The 25980-nt window shown below is 39.8% G+C and overlaps 1 protein-coding gene across 1 annotated transcript in view; it reads right to left on the bottom strand.

Moving 5' to 3' along the window:
- The window catches only part of SNX4 (sorting nexin 4), a 70673-nt gene extending 51515 nt beyond the window's left edge, over nucleotides 1-19158 (bottom strand). Inside the window, exons 1-2 of the mRNA XM_061193189.1 lie at nucleotides 18980-19158; nucleotides 5157-5278 (exon numbers count right to left, since the gene is read on the bottom strand). Of these exons, the coding sequence (XP_061049172.1) occupies nucleotides 5157-5278; nucleotides 18980-19138 (281 nt within the window). The 5' untranslated portion in view covers nucleotides 19139-19158. The remainder of the gene's footprint in view (nucleotides 1-5156; nucleotides 5279-18979) is intronic.
- Nucleotides 19159-25980: the final 6822 nt, after the last annotated feature.

Consider the following 25980-nt stretch of genomic DNA (forward strand, 5'->3'; position numbering starts at 1 on the left):
CAAAGTCAAGAGTAAACTATAAATCATTCCAGATTATTCAAATCAAGAGTCTCTTCCAGCAGTAAAACTAATCAACAGCTAATTTCATTGTTCAATTGGGTGAAGAAATAGGCACATACTAAAAATGTCCTTTTTCGGCGAGCCACAACTAAGGAGCCCACGAGCCACAACTAAGGAGCCTGCTTCCTGCAACTAAGGAGCCTGCCTGCCGCAACTAAGAGACCCAGGGCAACCAAATAAATAAATAAAATAGAATAAAATAAAACTATCCTTTTCAGTTTTAAATTTAAGAATTTACTTAGAAAGCTAGAGCCACGAATTTCTAAAGTATGATTTATTTATTTATTTAGGCTGCACTGGGTCTTAGTTGCGGCATGCAGGCTCTTTAGTTGCGGCATGCAGAATCTTTAGTTGTGGCATGCGAACTCTTAGTTGCAGCATGACTGTGGGATCTAGTTCTCTGACCAGGGATCACACCTGGGGCCCCTGCATTGGGACCTCAGAGTGTTAGCCACTAGACCACCAGGGCAGTCCCCTAAAGTATGATTTTTTAAAGTGGGTAATTTAACTTAAAAAAAAAAAAAAAAACTCTCTCATGGGACCATAATTTTTTTTAATTGCCTTAAAAAATCTCTCTGATACATACATGTATATATGCATGTCCCAAAACAACCTATTTTTTAAAAGACCCACCTTAGCTCTTTTCCCAAAATTCCTATCGTACACAAATTTTCTCTTCTTTTTGGAAGATTCTTTGTTTTTTCTTTTTTTTTTTTTTAAAACAAGGTTGAGAGAGTGTTCGTTTCTTTTTCTTTTTTATTTATTTATTTATTTTTCAGTTGCCTCTAAGTGTGCGAAAGGAAATTGTGAAACTCCACTTTAGTATGGTAAATGTTAAAAACTATTCTATTATCAGCTATTTGACTGAAAAATGTGTATTTTTCTAATTCGTGTTGATGTAACATTAGTCCTAATTGAAGAACTAGTATTTAAACTTACTATTTATAAAGATAAAACATCAAAAAGCTTATTTATTTTAAAATTTTTTATTTAAAAGAATATTCAGTTTTAATTATTTTTACCCCTGAGATTATGGGTAAAGAAATCATTAACAAATTTATGTTTGTCTCCTTTCCCTCTTTAATTTTAAAGGTATTTAAAGTGATAAAACTAAATTGTTTGGCTAGTATATACATTTTGAATACATTTTTTTCTCATAGTTTAGTATATTGACTTTGTACTGTGAATTTTTTGTTTTTCTTATTTCTTGGATAATCTCAGGATTTGTATGGGGGAAAAAACCCTTAACTTTATTTATGAGGCAAATTTCCATACAAAACTCTGTCTCCATTACACACACATATGCTCACATACACACATTCCTTCTTTAAAAAACAATTTCTTGGTAGTTTTTTTTTCCCCATTAAATTCTCCATAAGGAACTAAGTACTTAGACCTTTATGCACAGAACATAATTGTGATGTTAAAAACAGAAAATAAGATAAGACTTTATTAAGTCAGTGATTATCATCAATATGAATTTAAGGGTTGGTTTCAATTTTGAGATTTTGTGATTTACATAGGTAATTCTGTTACCCATCCAAGTAAATCTCTGGTGGTTCAAATTAAACTTCTGAAAGAACAGATTTATTCTTTTATTTGAAAAGCCTTCTGGGTTGATAATACATTAGATCAGGAGTCAGAAACATTTTCTGGAAAATGTTTTCGAGTTTGTGGGCCAGATGCCCTCTGTGGTAACTACTCAACTCTGCCATTTCAGTATGAAAACAGCTACAGGCAATACTTAAATGATGGACATGGATGGGTTGGGTTTTTAGTTTGACCCATACATTAGACAGTAGTTTTCTTACCTTAAGGTGCTGATGTCATTACCTATGAGATATTTGTCACTGGAGTTATGAGTTGTGCCTGACACTTAAACCCTTGATTGCATTATGAAATCAGTATTTCAGTTGGGAAGATATTTTAATGTCTAATTATGTTTGTAATTTGAAAAAAATGGTGGCCAGTTTTCAAGTTCATTAGTAAAATTGGATTTGGCTTGGCAAGTATAACAGTAATCCTAATTTATGAAAACAATTGATATTAGAGCATTTCTTATTCATTGCCTTATAGTGAAATTTGCAGTTTAAACTTTTTTGTCATAAAGGAGGATCTATAAGGAAATTCTCTATAGATATGCAGTTATTTATTTCATGGGATTAATATGTCACAGAAATCATGGTAGCAAATCACATTGCTATTTTAATGCCCTGTTTTTATAAATTTTAAAAATCTCATATTCTGAAAAGGCTTCTTTCATTTAGTTCACGTTAGTTTGGGTATTAGGTTGTCATAGCTAAACTATTATTTTATCCCTTGTTTAATGTTACATTTTAACTTTGTTAACATCTGTCTCTTGTTCATCTACAATGAGTTAATTTTATGGAAGATGTAACTTCTTACTGTATAAAGGATAATTTTATCTTTGGGCATTCATTGTGTTAGAGAATCAAGTCAGACAACTAAATTATCCTACTATTATATCCTTAAAACTACTCTTGGAAAAAGAAACTTAATCAGTGTATTTACCTTACAAGGTGGAAAGACTTGTTCACACCTGTGTTTAATGTGACTCATGTAAAGATGATGTTGTGAAGAATTTGTATTTTATAAATCTTAAAAGAGATATGATTAAAGGTCTTTATTTTTTTCTTGACTTTTCCTCCTGAACACTTACGTCTTAGCAAGTGATCAACATGATGGCTTCAAAGCCTAATTGTTGGTAAATGATTGAGGCACAGATAAAAATATGAATATCCACTGTTTACCACCATGTTTTTTGAAATAGAAGTGACCATGTATACTATCTTGCTTGAAGAAGTCTTTGACAAAAAGCAATATCTGTCATTGTAAATTTTCTTGTTCTAAAGAAAGCAGTTATATTCTACAGATGTAAATTATGTAAATAAAAGTTATTTTATATTAAAAAAAAAAAACCAAGGTTGAGAGAGTGTTCGTTTCTTTTTCTTTCTTTCTTTCTTTATTTTTGGCTGTGTTGGGTCTTTCGTTTCTGTGCGAGGGCCCTCTCTAGCTGCGGCGAGCGGGGGCCACTCCTCATCACGGTGCGCGGGCCTCTCACTATCGCGGCGGGCCTCTCACTATCGCGGCCTCTCCTGTTGCGGAGCACAGGCTCCAGACGCGCAGGCTCAGTAATTGTGGCTCACAGGCCCAGTCGCTCCGCGGCATGTGGGATCCTCCCAGACCAGGGCTCGAACCCGCGTCCCCTGTACTGGCAGGCAGACTCCCAACCACTGCGCCACCAGGGAAGCCCCTTTTTTTCTTTTCTTGTTTTGTTTTCTTTGCTTGTTGTATGTGTATGTATGTGTGTGTGTAAGAAGGAAGACTATACTTAAAGAAAGGATTTTCAGAATTATTTGTAGACTAAATAACCTTCACCATGATTTTAACTTTCATTTTGGGTAGAACCACAGACCTGGAGAAAACCCTGAAAATGGCACAGGGTTCAGCCCTAAGGCTAGTTTGGTGATGGTGTGGTAAAGCCAATGAAAATAACTAAAAAAATTTTTTAATGTATTCACATTAAAACATGGTTGTAACACTTTATCAACTAGGTCTGGCAGTTCTATTATTTTATTTTAGAAGCTATCAGAAAGTTCTCTCATATCTACTTGTTTTATTTATTTATTTATTTTTTCCTGCCGTGCCACACAGCATGCAGGATCTTAGTTCCCTGACCAGGGTTCGAACCCATGCCCCCCTGCACCGGAAGCACGGAGTCTTAACCACTGGACTGCCAGGGGAGTCCCTCTACTTGTTTGTTTGATTGATTGATTGATTGATTGATTGAAATAGATTTATTTATTTATTTATTTTTGGCTGCGTTGGGTCTTCATTGCTGCACACAGGCTTTCTTTAGTTGTGGCGAGCGGGGACTACTCTTCATTGAGGTGCACAGGCTTCTCATTGTGGTGGCTTCTCTTTGTTGTGGAGCACGGGCTCCAGGCGTGCGGGCTTCAGTAGTTGTGGCACACAGGCTCAGTAGTTGTGGCTCGCAGGCTCTAGAGCGCAGGCTCTAGATCGCAGGCTCAGTAGTTGTGGCACATGGGCCCAGCCGCTCCGTGGCATGTGGGATCTTCCCGGACCAGGGCTCGAACCCATGTCCCCTGCACCGGCAGGTGGATTCTTAACCACTGCGCCACCAGGGAAGTCCCCCCTCTACTTGTTTTAATTGAAAGTATTTCTGCTCAGTCCACAGAGAGAAAAGACCTTGTCAGTATAGTCTTTACATAAACTTTATAATTGGCAAAATAAATTGAGTCTTCCCTTGCTTTGCTCTAGACAAAACAATCTAATTCCTTTAACTTTTTCCTTATGAGGTAAGACTTTTCTGGTGAGTTGTGATTACACCATGAGCTACTTTATCTTCTTCCTTTTTTTTTTTTCAATTACACCATGATTTATTTTATCTTTTCAATTTTACCCCAAGGTCTAAAGCTCCAGTCTCAATCAATTTTTAACTGACTTCAATTTCTCGCCAAAAAAAAAAAAAAAAAAAGATTAAAAATGGGGAATTCCCTGGGAGTCCAGTGGTTAGGACTCCATGCTTCCACTGCAGGGGGCATGGGTTCCATCCCTGGTCAGGGAACTAAGGTCCCGCATGCTGCACAGCTGGCAGGGGCAAAGGGGGGATTTTAATTTCTCTGTAACTCCCAACTCTCCTAAACTGACTTAGACTGTATTCTCTCCTCCTAGACTTCTTTGTTAACCATCTCCACTTACTTAAGTCCACTTCATACTTCATACACCCCTGAGAACCTGGTATCTTTTCCCAAAATCACAAAAGCGTTGTATCTAACACCAAGAACTCCACGAAAGCGTGTGTCAAGTAACATTCCAGATCCCAAAAGTATTCCAATAACCTTCCCTCTCCCTCCAAAACAAGTATATTAGAACTTAGCTACTAAGAGTACCAGAGTAAAAGACACACCTGTTAACCTGTTAAAAAGTAAAACAACAGCAAAAATCCCTAAAAAGACAATGACCTGCAAACAATTCCATTATACAACAGAATTTGCATCAATAGCTACCAAAGCTTCTTCTATCTAAACCTAGGCCTAATTCTCATCACTCACCTTGTTTCAATGAGGTAAGCAGTATATGTTTCTTGCATATTCATGGCATTCCTCCCAGTTCGCTTTTCTGCTTCTGAAACACTAATTTCTATCTTCTTCAACCAAAAATTATTTTCCGTCATCTGAATAAAAACAATGGAAGAACAACAACAAAAAACCTTTAAAATTATATTGAAAACACCCTAGCTATTTTAATAAAATCCATTATTAGTACATACTTCAGGCTACTTTTTTATATCTCTTAAGTTGCTAGGGGTTGCTAAATGATATCAGCAAATGCCATGCCTCTTTTTATCAGCATACTGTAGCACATTAAACTTTTCCAGAAGCTATTTTAAGAAGTGCCATATTAGTTACTAAAATGTAGGCAAGATTATAAGAGAAAAAAATTAAAATAAAATGTAGACATTTCACACAGTAACCGAGAATAAACCTATATAGAAATACACATGAAAAAATCTAAAAACACTATATACAAAGACAAATGATGCTCAATACTGATATCTAATCTTTTTTTAATATTTATTTATTTATTTGGCTGCGTCGGGTCTTCATTGAGGCACGTGGGATCTTTTGTTGAGGTGCTCATTGTGGCGTGCGGGCCCTCCCTTACAGTGCACGGGCTCTTCCTTGCGATGCACAGGCTTCTCCCTAGTTTTGGCGAGCAGGTTCTCTCTCTCATTGTCGTGTGGGCTCCAGAGCGCATGGGCTCTGTAGTTTGCAGCATGCAGGCTAAGTTGAGGTGCACAAGCTCAGCAGTTGTGGCACACAGCCTTAGTTGCCCCGCGTCCCCTGCACTGGAAGGCAGACTCTTTACCACTGGACCACCAGGGAAGTCCCTGATATCTAATCTTTTTATTTTACCAAAGTCAAATCTCTATCTCAAATATAAAATACTACATATATGGCAAAATGTGAGATTTTTAGCAGGCAGGTTAAAAAAAAAAAAGGAGTCATCACATATTTAACCATAAATTTGCCTAAACCTTTTTTTTTTTAATTTATTTTTGGCTGTATTGGGTCTTCATTGCTGCGTGCGGGCTTTCTCTAGTTGCAGCGAGCAGGGGCTACTCTTTGTTGTGGTGCCCAGGCTTCTCACTGAGGTGGCTTCTCTTTGTTGCGGAGCATGGGCTCTAGGTGCGCGGGCTTCAGTAGTTGTGGCATACAGGCTCAGTAGTTGTGGCTCGCAGACTCTAGAGCGCAGGCTCAGTAGTTGCGGCGCACAGGCTTAGTTGCTCCGTGGCATGTGGGAGCTTCCTGGACCAGGGCTCAAACCCGTGTCCCCTGCATTGGCAGGTGGATTCTTAACCACTGCGCCACCAGGAAGTCCCTGCCTAAACTTTTTGGCAGTGATTAACAGGCTCCACTGTGAGACAGCAGGTTTTCCTATTTTTTAAAAAAATATTGCTTTTATTTATTTATTCATTTTTTTATTGAAGTATAGTTGATTTACAAACTGGTTTTAGTTTCTGGTGTACAGCAAAGTGATTCAGTTATATATATATTCTTTTTCATATTCTTTTCCACTATGGTTTATTAGAGAATAATGAATGTAGTTCCCTGTGCTATATACAGTAGGACCTTGTTTATCTGAGACAGCAGGTTTTAAGAACAGGAGACTTCTTTCTTTTCTGCTAGATCATCCCCATGTCTGTATCAAAGCATCGAAGAAAATGACAAAGACATCACAGGTGGTTCATAGGCTCTTTCTGTAGGAAGTGTGCCACTGAAGAAGGGTCTTGAATATATCCAAAGTAACTCCAAGTTTAAACAAGAAAGACACAGTGAGACCATGCAATAACTGCTATGCTTTGTTTTTTTTCTCCCTTGCTCACTTTTAAAGTTCAGTGGGTTTTAATTAAAAACTCTGTACTATATTATAACTGGGGTTAGTCTGTGAAGAAGAGATATAAGTAAAAAGATGGATACACCAAAAGTTGAAAGAAAAAGATGCATGCAGTAAAACCCATGATGATACTTTACACAGAAAATTACACCTGTGTACTATGAAGACAAAATAAGCTATGTGACAGTACACAAAATTAAATCAGTGATGAATAAAGATGACACACTTAGGAAGTACCGCCTGAAATGTTAAAGAAAAATGGAGGAGGTAAAAATGCTAAAAGAAGATAAAGGACAGAGAAGTAAGAGCCAACCCAAAACAAAACAAAAACAAAAACCACTCTGCTGTCAAACAAGACACTTTTATTAATAGTTTTGTGTTTATGTACTAAAAGAGAAAATAAGATAGGAGGAAATCATTCAATTAAAAGGCTCAAAAAATTACATAAGCACAAACCACTCAACATCAGGGTTATGAAGCCCTCACTGGTTGAGATTATACATATAAAAAATTTGGGCCCACAGCCAAGCACTGATTTACTACCATCACGTACTCCAGTGAAAAATTCTCTGAATTCTGGAAGCACATAACTGATAAAGCAAACTATTTCCCAGCCAAAAATACAATGCATGTGAGTCATAAATTTACCCCATTATGCCATCCAATTACACAGAAGGAAAAAATAAAAGAATAAAATCAACTATCATAAAAACTAAAGACTGGCATACAAAAATACCAGCAGGATTTGGTAGATGATATAAAATTGCTTATCCTGTCATACTAAAGTACAAACAATGCCAAGAATAACACAGCTAATACCATAATTGTTAAAAGGACACATTCAAAATATTGAGAAATGGATAAACTTGATGACTGGAAGATGGGACCAGGAGTGTGTTTTAAAGAGAGACATAATATTTTATTTATTTATTTTTTAAATTGAAGTATAGTTGATTTATAATGTGTGCTAGTAAGACACGACATTTTAGATGTATTAAAAGTGGACTTCTCATTAGAGTAAAGAACATCACTAAAGAGTGACGCTACACTCACATCCTACACTTATATTCAAAGGAATAACATCCCAAATGCAGATGCTTGATATGTGAATCACTACTTTCTACCTAACTTAAGACCAAATAAATATAGAAGACGGACATACTTAAAAGGCTGATGAAATTCTTTATTTCCAATTCAGTGAGTAAAAATGAATATAATCTACTTTAAGTTTTAAAAATGTTGCAAACAGTGAAACAGTACAAGCAAGCATAAAACAGATAACAATGATAAAAGGAACAATAAGAAACTATTAATTCAATAACTGAATATTTACTGAGTATCTATCAATACAATGACAGTCATTAGGAAAGGGAAGATAACTGAGACAAGGTGCCTGAGTTCAGTGGTTCACTGCTTGCCTGAGGAATTCTCACCATCTAGTAGCTAATGTTCATCTGTGGCGTTCTTTAGGAATAAAGACAAAATGAAGACAAATGACAACCTTAATATAACAACTTTCAGGACTGTAGATGAAAAGAGTTGGCATATCTATAGCATTCATTTAGTTAATCTTATTTAAATCACACAAGAAAGAAAATATATCACATTCATTGTTATACTACAAATTATGGAGAAGAGATAAAATTAAAAGAAAACAGGCCAAAAAACAAAAAACAGGCAGATGGAGATGAGCATGGAGCTAACTCAGAAGAGAAAGAATGCAAAGAATGAAAAATAAATAGCAAAAAGTAAAATAGAATTCTAGGCTGTAAAACTGACACTGCAAAAATATCAAAACAGTAAGATGGTAAGCTCTCCCAGAATGGTAATGAAAAAAAGACCCCAAAAAAGTGAAAATGATGAAAGATGATTTTAAAAAAAGGAAAACTAAGAACCAACGCTTAAATAATAGAAGTTCTTGAAGAAGAAATCAGAAGAAACAGAACAGAGATAATAATCTGTATAACTAAAAAGGAAACCAACAAAAATCCTTTCTGGATTGAAAAAATTTTTTCTACAGCCCCAGACTGAAAGGCATGTGGCCCATGTATAATGATTTAGAAAATTAAATATCTTCAGCATAAAGAAAAAAATCCTAGATCATTTCAATAGATGCAGAAAAAGCTTTCAACAAAATTCAATACCCACTTATGATAAAAATCCTCCAGAAAGTAGGCAGAGAGGGAACCTCCCTCAACAAAATAAAGGCCATATGACAAACCCACAGCAAACATCATTCTCAATGGTGAAAAACTGAAACCATTTCCTCTAAGATCAGGAACAAGACAAGGTTGTCCACTCTCACCACTTTTATTCAACATAGTTTTGGAAGTTTTAGCCACAGCAATCAGAGAAGAAAAAGAAATAAAAGGAATCCAAATCGGAAAGGAAGAAGTAAAGCTGTCACTGTTTGCAGATGACATGATACTATACACAGAGAATCCTAAAGATGCTACCAGAATACTACTAGAGCTAATCAATGAATTTGGTAAAGTAGCAGGATACAAAATTAATGCACAGAAATCTCTTGCATTCCTATACACTAATGATGAAAAATCTGAAAGAGAAATTAAGGAAACACTCCCATTTACCATTGCAACAAAAAGAATAAAATACCTAGGAATAAAACTACTTAAGGAAACAAAAGACCTGTATGCAGAAAACGATAAGACACTGATGAAAGAAATTAAAGATGATACAAACAGATGGAGAGATATACCATGTTCCCGGATTGGAAGAATCAACACTGTGAAAATGACTATACTACCCAAAGCAATCTACAGGTTCAATGCAATCCCTATCAAACTACCAATGGCATTTTTCACAGAACTAGAATAAAAAAATTTCACAATTTGTATGGAAACACAAAAGACGCCAAATAGCCAAAGCAATCTTGAGAAAGAAAAACGGAGCTGGAGGAATCAGGCTCCCGGACTTCAGACTATACTACAAAGCTACAGTAATCAAGACAGTATGGTACTGGCAGAAAAACAGAAATGTAGATCAATGGAACAAGATAGAAAGCCCAGAAATAAACCCACGCACATATAGTCACCTTATTTTTCATAAAGGAGGCAAGAATATACAATGGAGAAAAGACAGCCTCTTCAGTAAGTGGTGCTGGGAAAACTGGACAGCTACATGTAAAAGAATGAAATTAGAACACTCCCTAACACCATACACAAAAATAAACTCCAAATGGATTAAAGACCTCAATATAAGGCCAGACACTATAAAACTCTTAGAGGAAAACATAGGCAGAACACTCTGACATAAATCACAGCAAGATCCTTTTTGACCCACCTCCTAGAGAAATGGAAATAAAAACAAAAATAAACAAATGGGACCTAATGAAACTTAAAAGCTTTTGCACAGCAAAGGAAACCATAAACAAGACAAAAAAACAATCCGCAGAATGGGAGAAAATATTTGCAAATGAACTAACTGACAAAGGATTAATCTCCAAAATTTACAAGCAGCTCATGCAGCTCAATATCAAAAAAACAAACAACCCAATCCAAAAATGGGCAGAAGACCTAAACAGATATTTCTCCAAAGAATATATACAGATTGCCAACAAACACATGAAAGGATGCTCAACATCACTAACCATTGGAGAATTGCAAAATCAAAACTACAATGAGGTATCACCTCACACCGGTCAGAATGGCCATCATCAAAAAATCTACAAACAATAAATGCTGGAGAGGGTGTGGAGAAAAGGGAACCCTCTTGCACTGTTGGTGGGAATGTAAACTGATACAGCCACTATGGAGAACAGTATGGAGCTTCTTTAAAAAACTAAAAATAGAACTATCACACGACCCAGCAATCCTAGTACTGGGCATATACCCTGAGAAAACCATAATACAAAAAGAGTCATGTACCAGAATGTTCATTGCAGCTCTATTTACAATAGCCAGGACATGGAAGCAACCTAAGTGTCCATCGACAGATGAATGGATAAAGAAGATGTGGCACACATATACAATGGAATATTACTCAGCCATAAAAAGAAACGAACTGAGTTATTTGTAGTGAGGTGGATGAACCTAGAGTCTGTCATACAGAGTGAAGTCAGAAAGAGAAAAACAAATACCATATGCTAACACATATATATGGAATCTAAAAAAAAAAAAAAAAAAAAATGGTTCTTAAGAACCTAGGGGCAGGACAGGAATAAAGACGCAGACGTAGAGAATGTACTTGAGGACATGGGGAGGGGGATGGGTAAGCTGGGACGAAGTGAGAGAGTGGCATGGACATATATACACTACCAAATGTAAAATAGCTAGCTAGTGGGAAGCAGTTGCATAGCACAGGGAGATCAGCTTGGTGCTTTGTGACCACCCTGAGGGGTGGGATAAGGAGGGTGGGAGGGAGACGCAAGAGGGAGGGGATATGGGGATATACGTATATATACGTATAGCTGATTTACTCTGTTATACAGCAGAAACTAACACAACATTGTAAAGCAATTATACTCCAATAAAGATGTTAAAAAAAAAATCCTAAGAAGATTAAGGCAGAAAAATAAAAAACAAGACCACTATAAAAGAATAAAGACCAGATTTGTCCTAGATTTCACAATAATAAAGTCCAAATGACAAAGAAGCATCACGCATACAGGACATGCTTGAAATATTATAAAACATACTAACATATTGTTCCTTTAAAAATACTTTATCCCAGCAGGGTTTTTTTTTGTAGAAACTGATACTCTGTTCCTAAAACTTATAAGGAAATACAAAGGACCTAGAATAGCCAAAACAATTTTGAAAAATAACAAGTTGCAGGACCTACACTATTCAAAATTTATTAAAAAGCTAAACTAATCAAGACAGTGGGGTATTGGCAGTACAGACATAGAGATCAATGGATCAATCGAACAGAACTGAGAATCCAGAAATAAACCCTTACATTTAAGATCAACTGATTTTAATAAACACACCAAGGCAAGTCAACAGCGAATGGAGAGTCTTTTCAACATACAGTGCAGGGACAACTGAATAGCCACAGGCAAAAAAAAAAAAAGTAGACCCTTTACTCACATGGTACACAGAAATTAACTCAAAATGGCTTACATACTCAGATATAAAAGCTAAAACTGGGGAATTCCCTGGTGGCCCAGTGGTTAGGACTGCACTTTTGCTGTCGAGGGCCCGGGTTCAATCCCTGGTCGGGGAACTAAGATCCTGCAAGCCGCTCGGCATGGCCAAAAAAAGCTAAAACTGAAATTTCTAGAAGAAAACAAAGGAGAAAATCATTGTGATCTTGGGATAAGCAAAGAGTTCTTAGATACAATACCAAAACCACAACCCATAAAAGGAAAAAAACTGATATACTGGACTTTGTCAAAATTAAAAATTTTTGCTCTTGTAAAGACACCATTAAGAAAAAGAAAAAAGCCACAGCCTAGGGGAAAAAAAAATCTATAAATCTCATTACCTGATTAAAAAAAGAAAAAACTTGTATCCAGAATACCTGAACAACATGTATATACAACTCAGTAAAAAGGAAAACCACCCAATTTTAAAATAAGCAAAAGATCTGAATAGAATTTCACCAGAGAAGATATACAAATGGCAATAAGCACATGAAAAGATGCTCAACACCATGAGTCATTAGAAAAATGCAAATTAAAACCACTTCACAGCCACTAGAATGGCCATAATCAGAAAGATAGACAATGCCAAGTGCTGGCAAGGATGTGGAGAAATGTGAGCCTCATAATTGCTGGTGGTAATGTTAAATGGTACAGCCACTTTGGAAAACAGTGGCAGTTTCTTAAAAAGTAAACATAAACTTACCATATAACCCAGCAATTACTCTCCTTCAAGTCTAACTCAAGAGAACTGTAAACATATATCCCCACAAAGACTTGCACAGGAATATTCATCATAGCAGTAATATTCATAATAGCTAAAAACTGAAAATAACCCCACTTCCATCAAATGGTGAATACACAAAATGTGATATATCTATACAATTGACTATTATTCAGTAACAAAAAGAAATGACTAATACATGCTATAATATGGATGAACCTCAAAAACATTATAAGAAGGCAGACTCAAAAGACAACAGAGTGTATGATTCCATTTATATGAACTATCCAAAAGACAAATTTATAAAGAAAGCAGACAGTGGTTGCCTAGGGCTAAGGGTGGGAAGGGGGATTAACTACAAAGGGGAATGAAGGAATTTGGGGGAATGACAGAAATGTTCTAAAACTAGGATGCAGTGATGGTTGTGCAACTCTGCAAATTTACTAAAAATTACTGAATTTATATACTTGTAATGACTGAATTTTATGGTATATAAATTATACCTTAATAAAGTTTAAAAAATAAAATAAAATCCATGAGTCCATAATGAAACAGACAAATAAACAGAAATTTTGATGAGGAACAAGATATTTTCATAGTTTCAAAGTATGTCCCCACAAAAAGAGATCAGATTTGTGGTACCAGAGGCGAGGTATGCGGGAAAAAAGAACTGGATGAAAGCAGTCAAAAGGTACAAACTTCCAGTTATAAGATAAATAAGTACTACGGATGGAACGTACAACATGATAAATATAATTAACACTGCTGTATGTTATTTATGAGGGTTGTTTTCTTTTTTTTTTTTGGCTGCGTTGGGTCTTCCTTGCTGCACGTGGGCTTTCTCTAGTTGCTGCAAGCAGGGGCTTCTCTTGTTGCGGAGCACAGCCTCTAAGTGCACGGGCTTCCGTAGTTGCAGCATGCAGGCTCAGTAGTTGCGGCACGCGGGCCCCTAGAGTGCATGGGCTTCAGTAGTTGCGGCAGGTGGGCTCAGTAGTCGTGGCTCACGGGCTTAGTTGCTCTGCGGCATGTGGGATCTTCCCAGACCAGGGCTCGAACCCGTGTCCCCTGCATTGGCAGGTGGATTCTTAACCACGGCACCACCAGAGAAGCCCCTATGAGAGTCGTTAAGAGAGTAAATCCTAAGAGTTCTCATCACAAGAAAAAAAAAATTCTTTTCTATTTATTAAATTTTCTATCTATATGAGCTGATGGATGTTCATTTCATGAAGACTGCAAGTCAAATCATTATGCTGTATGCCTTAAACAGATATAGTGCTGTATGCCAATTATATCTCAATAAAACTGGAAGAAAAAAAATTATGTCCACAAAAAATTAATTACAAAGGGAAAAAGAGTAACTTTATATTAGAGTAGACTGGCAGAAAAAGTGACCAAACCTAATCGTGGGCAAAATGGTAAGAAGCAATTAGAAGAACACAGCATCACTTTAGTGGCAATTTCTGCCAAAGAAGCATAACCTGAATTTAATCATGAGAAAACATCAGGCAAACCCAAACTGAAGGGACTTCCCTGGTGGCGCAGTGGTTGAGAATCCGCCTGCCAATGCAGGAGACATGGGTTCGAGCCCTGGTCTGGGAAGATCCCACATGCCACGGAGCAACTAAGCCCGTGTGCCACAACTACTGAGCCTGCGTTCTAGAGCACACAAGCCACTACTACTGAAGCCCGCGCGCCTAGAGCCTGTGCTCCACAACAAGAGAAGCCACTGCACTGCAACGAAGAGTAGCCCCCGCTCGCTGCAACTCAAGAAAGCCCACGCACAGCAACGAAGACCTAATGCAGCCAAAAAAAAAAATAATAATAATTAATTAATTTTAAAAAAAAGAAGAGAGAAATATAAGAGGGCACTACGTGAAGTAATGGTTAAGTATTGTTTCCTGAAACAACGCTTATGTATACAAGTATATGTATACTGACTATGATGTAAAAATGTATTTTGTACTGAGTCACCTTCCAAAAAAATCTGAGAGCTGCTGAGGTAGAAAATGAGGAAAACATTCTTGAGAATGACTTAATTATCCGCTACTAAACTGATAAATTCTGTAACTATGCCTATACATTTTCTTTTCCTTTTTCATGTTATCTTCACCCACAAATGCCTCAAACCTTCCCCACAGTTCTGGCCTCCTCCACTTAGCTCTGTGCTGCCAATCTGTGAAGGTGATAATTGTGTATAGGCATTTTCAAGCATCGGTTGCTCAAGCAGTCTTAGCCGCGACCAGCACTCCTAGGCCTAGACCCCTCTCCCTACAAAAATCATTATGAATCCCTCAGGCAGTGGTTCTTCTCTGAGCAAATACTGTTAACTGCCAACTCAATGGAATCTTCCAGCCTAAAAAAGAAGTATTTTTACATCCATTCCCTTGCTATTTCCTCTCTCTTCTGCCAGGACTAATTACTACTCTCTTGGAGACTGAATTCATCTCTCATTTTTCATATTCTAAACTACTTTAAATAAAACTGACAATACTTAAAAAAAAATACACTCTTCCTTATAAGGAAAAAGTATGACAAGAAAGGAGACTTCTAATTAGACAATGGAAAGGAAGAGGATGAAGACTCACAGAAAGAAAAATAAGAGAATACAGAAAAAGAGTTTACAACAGAATTTAAAGAATCTTAATTAGTGACGTTTAAAACCAGAAAAGATTTGCAACCCTTAGACAGTGCTTGTTTCCACTAGCCCTAGGTGTAGGGCAACTGGTACAACTTCCTCTCCATCCAAAATGTGCAGTCAAAAATAAGGCTGATGAGGCTTTTTGCCATCTCTGCCCACTATCTGCATAGGTATCTTTGTGGTGAAAAACTGATTGATAAATCAACACATCGTTTAGACCTTTTTATCTTCTTAACATAACAACTTAATCTTAACTAAAGGAAAAAATTTTAAGTACAGTATTTTACAAGACTATTTTTAACTTTTTTTTTTTTTGGAATGAAGCTGCATGCCTTAATGAACAAAGCACTGATATCAACGCCAGGCAGACCTGGGCTCAAATCCCACCATGCCACTGACTAGCTTGTGCCCTTGGCCAAATCACTTCTCTCTCAGCCTCTGCTTCCTCATCTTTATATGTCTTTTGGGGGTAATTCTGAAAATTAAATGAAAAGTAGAGCCTTACTGTGCCTAGCACAAATAACAAATGTAACTTACATGTCTGCCCAGACCACATTCCTATCTACCAGTAACAGTAGCAGCCTGGCTGTGGTTACTGCAATACTTCTCAACTGGGGATGGACTGGAGTGGAAGAGAGGATACGAACAGGGAAAACGAGCAGACTTTCTAAGGAGGAGACTGGGGAATCTTTTAGGAGGAGGGGACAACGTACACAGTACATGTGAATGTGTGTTTTTAAACTCCTGGTGATTCTGAAATATCTGTCCAAATGGCTTATATCTCTATAAATTACTAAATTACAGAGTTGTTTGAGGAAACCCTTAAGTTTGGGCAATAATGAATGGTCTCCTGCAACACATATTTACTGAAGAGTCAGGTAATACTGTGTAACTACAACTTTTACTGTATGATGGCATATTTGGGTTTTCAAATATCTTAAACTGAACACATAGGTTTTTTTTTAATGAGATATTTATAATCACTTTTAAATAAACATAAATGGATTTTATACTATAGTTACAACTTCATATTAGTTAATTAAGTACCCAAAGGCTTTCACAAAAAAATTACCAAAATGTTCATCGTCATAATCAAAATTAAACTCATGATGTAGCTAACAAAAGACATGACTCTTACCTTTTGAAACAATCTAAAATTGCTTTAACACATATCCACAAGATTGGCAAATAATTTAAAGTCTGAAAATATTAAGTGTTGATAAGGACAGAGAGCATGAGGCACTACTGATGGGAATACAAATTGGTATATTCACTCTAAAAAACAATTTGGCACTACCTACTACCCTATATCCTATGCTACCACCCTATAATCCAGCAATTCCACTGTTAAGTTTATATGAGACATTTGCGCCAAGAATATGCAGGAAGAAGTTCATGGTAGTAGTAACTTTTAGAAATAGCAAGAATCTTGTGAAACAACGCCAGTGTCTGTAAACAGAAGAAAAGAGAAATCAACTGTAGAATATCTATAAAATGGCATACTATAGAGCCATGAGTATAAATGAACTAAGCTACATTTTCAACGAATCCCCAAAACATTATAGAGCAAAGAAAGGAAGTCATAGTAAAACTAGTCCACTTATGTAAATTTCAAAATCAAGTAAAACTAAACAACCATATTGTTTAGGGACACTTACCATAAGATTATTTTTAAAAAGCTAGAGAATTGTTAATACAAAATTCAGAATATAGATTACTTCTGTGGTGGAGGGAGTGGATGTAACCCAGGAGAATATATGGAGGCTTCAAAGGAACTGATAATTATTTTGTGAGACCCTTCTCTGCATTAATGGTATACTTCACAATAAAAGTTCCTTCCTTCCTTCTTTCCTCCCTCCCTCCCTCCCTTCCTTTCTTTTTTTTTTTTTTTTTTTAAACATCTTTATTGAAGTATAATTGCTTTACAATGGTGTGCTAGCTTCTGCTTTACAACAAAGTGAATCAGTTACACATATACATATGTTGCCATATCTCTTCCCTCTTGCATCTCCCTCCCTCCCACCCTCCCTATCCCACCCCTCTAGGTGGTCACAAAGCACCGAGCTGATCTCCCTGTGCTATGCGGCTGCTTCCCACTAGTTATCTATTTTACATTTGGTAGTGTATATATGTCCATGACACTCTCTCACCCTGTCACATCTCACCCCTCCCCCTCCCCATATCCTCAAGTCCATTCTCTAGTAGGTCTGTGTCTTTATTCCCATCTTGCCTTCCTTTCTTTTTAAGAGAACAGAAAAACTAAGTCACAGATGGGAACCTTCATTAAAAAAGCAAATCATTTAAGAGCCAAGTTTATGCACTACAGAATACACACACTTCTCTCACATTTCGTATGAGATACTGACCTCTCCACAAGTAATTCTAGAATTTGGGAAGAAATTAAATGAAAAACTTAAAATTCACCCATAAAAGTCTTCATGCTATCCTATATATCTCGACATTTCCCCCAAGTAGGCAAAACGTTCAACTCCTATGTTGAAGTTCCTAACTAGTTAAGTCTTTCTAGCTTCAGTCAGCAAACAACTTTAACTTTTCTTTATCCATTGATCATAAGGATGGACAGTTCTGCATTAGCACTAACACCTGTTTCAGAAAAAAAGAAGCAAAATGGATGAGCAATGCACACTCTGATTAGGGTGGTCTGATGAGAAGTACTCCACTGAGTTTCTGAATCGCTTCAGTTCAACCAGGTCTACCCACCTTGCATTATGCATGAAAACACTTCGGAATGAAAGCAATTACAAATATAAAATGATGCATTTTCTCCTTTCCTCAAGCAAATGAAAATCACTAATTACCGAAGGAGCTTCGCAAAGCAGATACATGGGATATCCATGACACGTCTCCATTGGGAGACAGAGCACCGACCCCAAATGAAGAAATTACAGTCAAATAAGGAGTTTTTAAAAAATCTTTTTCACTTGTACTTTTTCATGACTCTAACACTTTGCTCCATCTCCTGATGGTGACACCAAGCCAACCACCCTTACTGCCCCAGACTTGTTCTGCAAGTCCCCCGTTCTCTTCCTTCTCAAACACCGCTGCCACTGCCCACGGTGCCTCCGTTAAGCCTTCTCCTCCGCACAACCCCTTACAAGATGCCAGAAACATCAGCGTTCCTCTTCAGGTCCAAACTTCGCAGGCTCCCCGACCCTGAAAAACGCACCTACGCCAGCCTGGCGCTTCCCGGGCCCCATCTCCACGCCCGCCGAGCCGCACCCACAGAAAGCCCTCCGCTCCCTTTGCCGCGCCCCCTCCACCCTTCCGGTGGTCCTGCAGCGCCCGGCGCTCGCCCCCTACTCAGAACCCCCTTTTCCCACTGAGCCTCCCCCCCCACTCTGCACCTGTGGCCCGGCCTTTCCACCTCGCTTCCCAGTCACCGCGGGGCCTCTCGGACGAGCACACCGGCCCCGGCCAGGCTAGACCAGCCCAGCCTTGCCCGCTAGGCCCCGACCCAGGCCGGGCGACCTCTGCCGCCCCTTCTCCTCACCGTGCCGTCCCCGGGGCCCTCGTCCCGGGCCCCCTCCGCTTCCTCACCGACCACAGACTCCTCACCGACCACAGACTCCACCCCAGCGTCAGGGTGGCCCAGCGGCTCTAGGGGCGCAGGCTGCAAACGCCGCTCGGGGTCGGGAGGCGCCTGCTCCATAGCTGCGGTTCGGTTCGGCGGACACAGTACGCCTGCGCCGCCGCGCCCAGCCGAGCCCGCCCCTCCACCCGCGGCCGCTGCCAGGCCCCGCCCCCTGGGCATGCGGCCTCCCGACCCGGCCTGGCCTCGCTCGGGGCTGCTGCGGAGGCAGAGAGGGCTCCTGGGCGCGGGCTGAAATTGGGGATGGGGCTAGGAAGGAAGGGCGGACCTACAAGGGAAGTGGTCAGCTGCTAAGCCAGGAGACCCAGGAATCCCGGAGAAATGGTTGAGAGAGAGAAGGAGAGAAAGGCAAGAGGAAGGTGAAGATCAGAGTAGGGACTGGAACCATTCGGGTCGGTGACCACCTAAAGAAAAATTGAAACTCAAAAGAAATCGGAGGTTGGGACTTCCCTGGTGGCGCAGTGGTTAAGAATCCGCCCGCCAGCGCAGGGGACACGGGTTTGAGCCCTGGTCCGAGCAACTAAGTCCGTGAGCCATAACTACTGAGCCTGCGTTCTAGAGCCTGTGAGCCACAACTACTTAGACCTTGTGCCACTACTACTGAAGCCCGCGCGCCTAGAGCCGGGGCTGGGCAACAAGAGAAGCCACTGCAATGAGAAGCCCACGCACTGTAAGGAAGAGTAGCCCCTGATCGTGGCAACTAGAGAAAGCCCAGGCAGCAGCAAAGACCCAACGCTGCCAAAAATAAATAAATAAATAAAAAGAAATTGGAGGTTGCGATCTGACGTCTCCCTCTTGGCCTCTATCTTGCCTGCCATTATTGGTTCCATTCCTCGCCCCACCTACCCCCCACACACACCCGGAAAGATCCGAGCCGCATAAATTATTGTCAGCAGGTTGAGTAACAATTAGCAAAAGGTAACACTTTTAAGTGTTTGAGAAAAGTGAAGCGCTTGGCTGAAGCCGTACTTGAGTTCTATCTTAAGTGTTTCTTGAAGCCCTGGAGATATCTGATAATTTTCTACAAACACCTCAGTTGAATTTTCGAACCTGCTTCCTAGACAAGCATTCACTATGGTAACCTGATGGGAAGCGCTCACTGGGTGTACCAGACTGTGGTACCTTGAAGTACCCTGTATACAAAGTCTGGTCATCAATTTTTCAAGGAGAGAAACTGATCTTTCTGCCCAAATAACTTGGCTGTTCAAAGCTGTGACACACAATTTTCTCCTCCTCCTGATACTTCCTCTGGCTTGGTAGCGGTTTTTCCCACTCATCCCTAAAACCTCAAGTTATCATGTCCAAGTGCTATTATCACTTTGTTCAGAAATCGGTTATGACCTTTCTCATATTTTTTTTTACAATTATTTACTTATATGTTGGTCTGCCCCAACTAGACTTCAGACTCCTTTAAGGCAAGGACCCTATTTTATTATTTTACTCTGTTACCAAACCTAGGATATTTACTCAATAAATGTTTAAAGGCATTTAATCAGTTTTTCAGGGAATATCCGTGCTACGTAAATTCTCAGGAATTTTTTTTTTCTTAGTTCCCCCACCAGGGATTGAACCCAGGTCCTCGGCAGTGAGAGTACGGAGTCCTAACCACTGGACCACCAGGGAATTCCCAGGAACCATTTTTAAATCAGAAGACTATTTTATTAATTTATTATAGGAGAAATAGATATCTCCTTTCCAGGGACAGATTTGTATCTGTTATCCTCTGCCCTTTTCCCAGTTTTGAGATACCCAGGAAACTAAGTCCTAGAGCCATTGGAATAAGTGCTCTGTGCTGGTGACTTGAGCATCTCACCCTGCAGTGAGTAGTGTTAGAAAACAAAATTCAACTGAGTAAACTTTGAAGATCTTGTTGGCTTTATTCAACAATTCATGGAGCAGGCAGCATCCCATGTAGCAGATAGAAAGGCGTTCCAATGAGCTGTACAAAATGAAAAACTTTTATAGGACGGAATGGGGGCAAGGAAGTTATACTAGCAAAAAGTGGATTGGCTGTAGCAAGGACACTTTCCTTTAGGGGACGGCAGGGCTCTAACGAACAGATTACCTTACTAGTGCTGACCAAGTAATTCCTGGTTGACTGGTTTAAGATTCCATTTCGGGGAGAGCTGAAACTATAATTAAGTTAAATATTAAGTCCCGGTTTGGTGATGTGTGGTTAGCATAAGTGACTCCATTTGGGGCCTGTTGTCTTGTTTTAAACAACTGGAACAAGGAAAAGGACTCGGGGCTTTACAAAGCAATCACCTGAGGGGAGGCCACAGTGCTATCTGTGGTTTCTAAAAAAAACCAAACAAAATACTAAAACAGAGTAGGGACATCTGTTTCCCCTTCATTCACACCTCTGTTTGTGTGAAAAAAAAAAATTCAAGACTGCCTTTGAGGGGCTTCCCTGGTGGCGCAGTTGTTAAGAATCCGCCTGCCAATGCAGGGGACACGGGCTCGAGCCCTGGTCCAGGAAGATCCCACATGCCACGGAGCAACTAAGCCTGTGCGCCACAACTACTGAGCCTGCGCCCTAGAGCCCTCGAGCCACAACTACTGAGCCCGCGCGCCACAACTACTGAAGGCTGTGTGCCTAGAGCCCGTGGTCCACAACAAGAGAAGCCACCGCAATGAGAAGCCCATGCACCACAACGAAGAGTAGCCCCTGCTCGCCACAACTAGAGAAAGCCCGCGTGCAGCAACAAAGACCCAACACAGCCAAAAATAAATAAATAAATGTTTAAAAAAAATACAATATCTAACAAGATATTTTTTAAAAAAGACTGCCTTTGATATCCATTTTAAGTCGTTCACCTAGATATAACTTTGTTCCTGTATCTTCTTAAGAGATGGCCTTGAAGAAACCAAATTTGAAAAATCAGAAGGGTGTTGAAGTGTCTAAAATAAGGATAAAAAGGATTGCATGTTCATTTCCCCTTATCTTATATACATATAATACATGTTCATTGTGGGAAAATTAGAAGATAGCTATGCATAAAAATAAAAGCTATCCATGCTCCCACACCCAGAGATAAACACATCACATTTAACATATATCCATTCAAATATCATGCACATATATAATAAAAATGGAACCACACTACAATGCTAATTTATAATTTATTTTATTCACTTAGCACAGTAAGAACACCTTTCCATGCAATTAAATATATTTCTACAGAATCTTCTTAAAGGCTACACTTTTGTAAAAAATTGTAAAAAATTTTGTATTGTAAAAAATTACTATAACTTGTTTAATCTTATAATCCTCAGTAGTTATAATTTGATTCTAAGCTTGACTTTTACAAACAACACTGCAGTGACCATCCTTTTATATAACATCTTTGAGTACCCAACCAGTTATTTCCTTAGGCTAAATAGGCATTGGAAGATTTACGGAAAATTTCATTTAAGCTCTGATAGTACCTGAGGAATTATTTCTGCTCTATTACAAAAAAATATATTTCTTAAAAATTGATATTTGTGGGACCTCCCTGGTGGTCCAGTGGTTGGGACTCCTCGCTCCCAATGCAGGGGGACCAGGTTCGATCCCTGGTCAGGGAACTAGATCCTGCATGTTGCAACTAAAAAAAAGAGAACCCAAACGCGGCAGCAAGGATCCCACATGCCGCAGCTAAGACCTGGCATAGCCAAATATTTTTTTTAATTATTAAAAAAATTGATATTTGTATCCACTAGATAATACATCTTACCGTTGGGGCTGTCTATAAGCTAACTTTTTTTTTCTTTCTGGCCGGCTGCTCCACCCAGCTTGCAGGATCTTAGTCCCCCGACCAGGGACTGAACCCGGGCCCCTGGCAGTGAGAGCACCAAGTCCTAATCACTGGACCACCAGGGAATTCCCAAGAAATTCTTTTTAATAAAGAGACAAAACTAGTGTTTATGTTAAGAGCCTGGGGTGGGAGAAGAAATGGTATCTCGAGCTTTTTAATGGGTCCATCTTTTGGACACCCTACCTTGAAGTTTTTATGTGCTTGGCACTTTACATACATTTTCATGAAATGCCCCTGCAAGGCAGGCATCATTTTCCCCATTTCACAAAGAAGCAGGCTTGGGTAATATTTGACAAGGTCACATAGCCAGCAAATAAGGGGAAGACCTGAGATTCAAACCCAGATTTATAGGATACCCAGTATCCAAGCTCTTGGGCCATGCTGCTCTGGATGGGGGAGAGGAAGAAGAGAGACTCTTCTGGAAAAGGGGGCAATTGGCAGAAATCGAGGGTTCATTCCTCACCTGAAAACCCAGAGAGAAGCACATTTCCTTGGATTATGAAGGCAAAGTCACTTCACTGGCTAAAGTCGGGGAAAGCCCAAAGCCAACTCCATGGAGATTTCCAATACAGATGCTGTCTGTTCTTCTGATTCAGACAGGAGAAAGATACCCACTCCAGCACCCCCTTGGGGGAGGACTGCAATGGGAAAAGTCTCAGGAGCAGGGGTGACCGGCCAGGGTGGCTCTAAGGCTGAGTCGCCTTCTGTGTGGACACATTACCCACCTCATCCAGCCAGAGGAACTTCAGTCTCTTATATCTGAATAGCATGATTTAGGCTTCCATTTTGTCATGAGTTTAACAAATATTTATTGAGCTCCTGTGTTAGCCTAGAAACTCCATGAAACACCCATTCTCTGCTCCCATCATCCAGGTTCTGTCTCCCCTCCCCAGGATTCTCCTCCTGTGTCTGGTCGGCCCCCCAGGGTCTGTGAAGGTCACGTTCTTCTTGCTCTGAAACTACACCCTTCTCCTTGACCAGCAACCAGCCCCCAACCCCACCCCGTCTCTCATTTTAGTGCCAGTGTGGGTGACATCTGCTTCATGTATTTTGAGGATGTATATTAGGTACATACACACTCATGACTGTTATGACTTTCTAATGGAATTGATATTTTATCATTGTGAAGTGTCTCCATCTGTCTGTTTTTCTTAAAGCCCATTTTGTCTGATATCAATATGGCCACACCAGCTATACAATGCTCATTGTTTTGTTTGCATGGTAGATCTTTTTCCATTTTGTTATCTTCAACCTATGTGTATCTTTATTTAAAGTTTCTCTTATAGACAGTATAAGTGGAGGGGGGAGAGGAAGGCTGCATCTGTGAGAAAATTTAAATTACCATCAATCAGTTTAAAACATTTATGTCTTACATGGAATCTTCTACTTGGAACTTCTGGTATCATTTGCCCCATGCTGTGTGGACTGCCACACGGGAACGCTTTGCTGTCACTTATCAGAGGCACAGCCCTCCTAAGGGGGATCCTATTCTTCTTCAGCCAACTGGCCAACCACCCCTGAGAGCAGCGGTTCCCAGGGTAGCAAAGCAAGGGGAGGGGCATGGCTGTGAATGCGGACACTCAGGAGCAGAATTAAGTGAGGGCAGGACACAGGAGAGAGGGAGCAGCATCTGGGATCTTACCTCTGCCTGAGAAGCAGCCTGTCCAATACACGTTCAGAAAGGTGAGCAAGAAACAGGCAAGAGATGTAAGCTTTTGTGACTGATGACCTTTGGGTAGCTTTTAAATTGTTTCTTCCTAAACTATTTTGCCCTTTTTATTGAATCTATAGAACAGTAAAGGACTTTCCAAATACGAGAAATAATTTTAAGTAAGTAAATTTATACTGAATGTACTTTGCCCTGTGTTTAGACTGGTTGTTTTCTCGACTTGGGATTTTTCCATGACCTCCTTTCCACATACTCATTAACCCTCTTCATTGAAGGCTGGCTTTTTTCTGTTCTGGCACTTCTCATCTTGTTTATTAGCTCTGTCTGTCTCCTCTTCTAGGCTAATGAACTCAGCAGTAAGAATGGGGTGGGACATGCCTCACGTCTCTGTGTCCCCTGCACTCAGCATATAGGTCTGCTGAACTGGTGAATGAGTAGGAGGGGCACAGCATACAAGACAAAACAAGCAAAGAAATAATAACAAACCACACTTTTACTTATGAAAGCCAGCCAGGCCTCCTGACTACCCTAGCTCTCACTGTACCAAGCAGGCCAAAAGAAAGCCCTTCCTCCTCCAGCTTCTGCAGGCAACTCCTCACGCAGGAATTCTCCCTGAAACTGCGAGGAAGGGGGGAGGTAAGAATGGTAGAATGGTTACGGTGGAATGGTGGCCAGTGCTGTCTCCTCTTGCATCCCTTCCCCAATCCCAAGGTGGGCCCTCCTCCCTAGCCCCTTCCCCATGGGATTGGTCCTGTGAGGACCCCAGCTTGGTCCCTGAGAATCATTTCCTTGAGATTGAGAGGCAAGCAGCAGGACTCACTGTGTCACTTTCTGCAGCTGGGCCCTAATCAGTCAGATCTCTGCTTCTACCAGGAGTGTCTCTGAGCCGCCCTACCATCCTCACCTCTCCCCTTTGTTAGGAAGGAAAAGCACTGACACTGCAGAGATCCGAGTCAACTGATTAATCCCAGAAACCACCAACTTCAGCCCTGAGGGGAATGGCAGAGGAGGGTTTTTTTTGTTTTGTTTTTTCCTGTATAAATAACCCAAACTGGAGATCATAGGTAAGGTATTGTCTCAGAGATCCTCTAATCCAACCCCTTCATTTTTCTGATGAGGACAGAGAAGCCCAGAGAGGCAGTTCAACTTGCCCACAGTCACTGCTAACAACCAGTTAGTAGTAGAAGGTGGTTGGGACACAGCTCTGGTCCCAAACTCTGATTGAGCGGCAGAGAGTGCCTGATTCAGCTTCTTCTGAAGGCCAGGTGAGCTCACTCACGGGAACAGCCATTTCCTTGCCTGGAGGGGTGGAGGAGGGGGAGTTTTTTCTTTTCCACTTGAGGAGGGATGAGGTGCTGGGGACACAGCCACAGGTATCTATCAGCCAGTGAATGAATGAACAAATTGGGGTATATTCCAAACAATGAATTCCTATT

This window comes from Eubalaena glacialis, chromosome 6, assembly GCF_028564815.1.
Source record: "Eubalaena glacialis isolate mEubGla1 chromosome 6, mEubGla1.1.hap2.+ XY, whole genome shotgun sequence".
Taxonomy (NCBI): Eukaryota; Metazoa; Chordata; class Mammalia; order Artiodactyla; family Balaenidae; genus Eubalaena; species Eubalaena glacialis.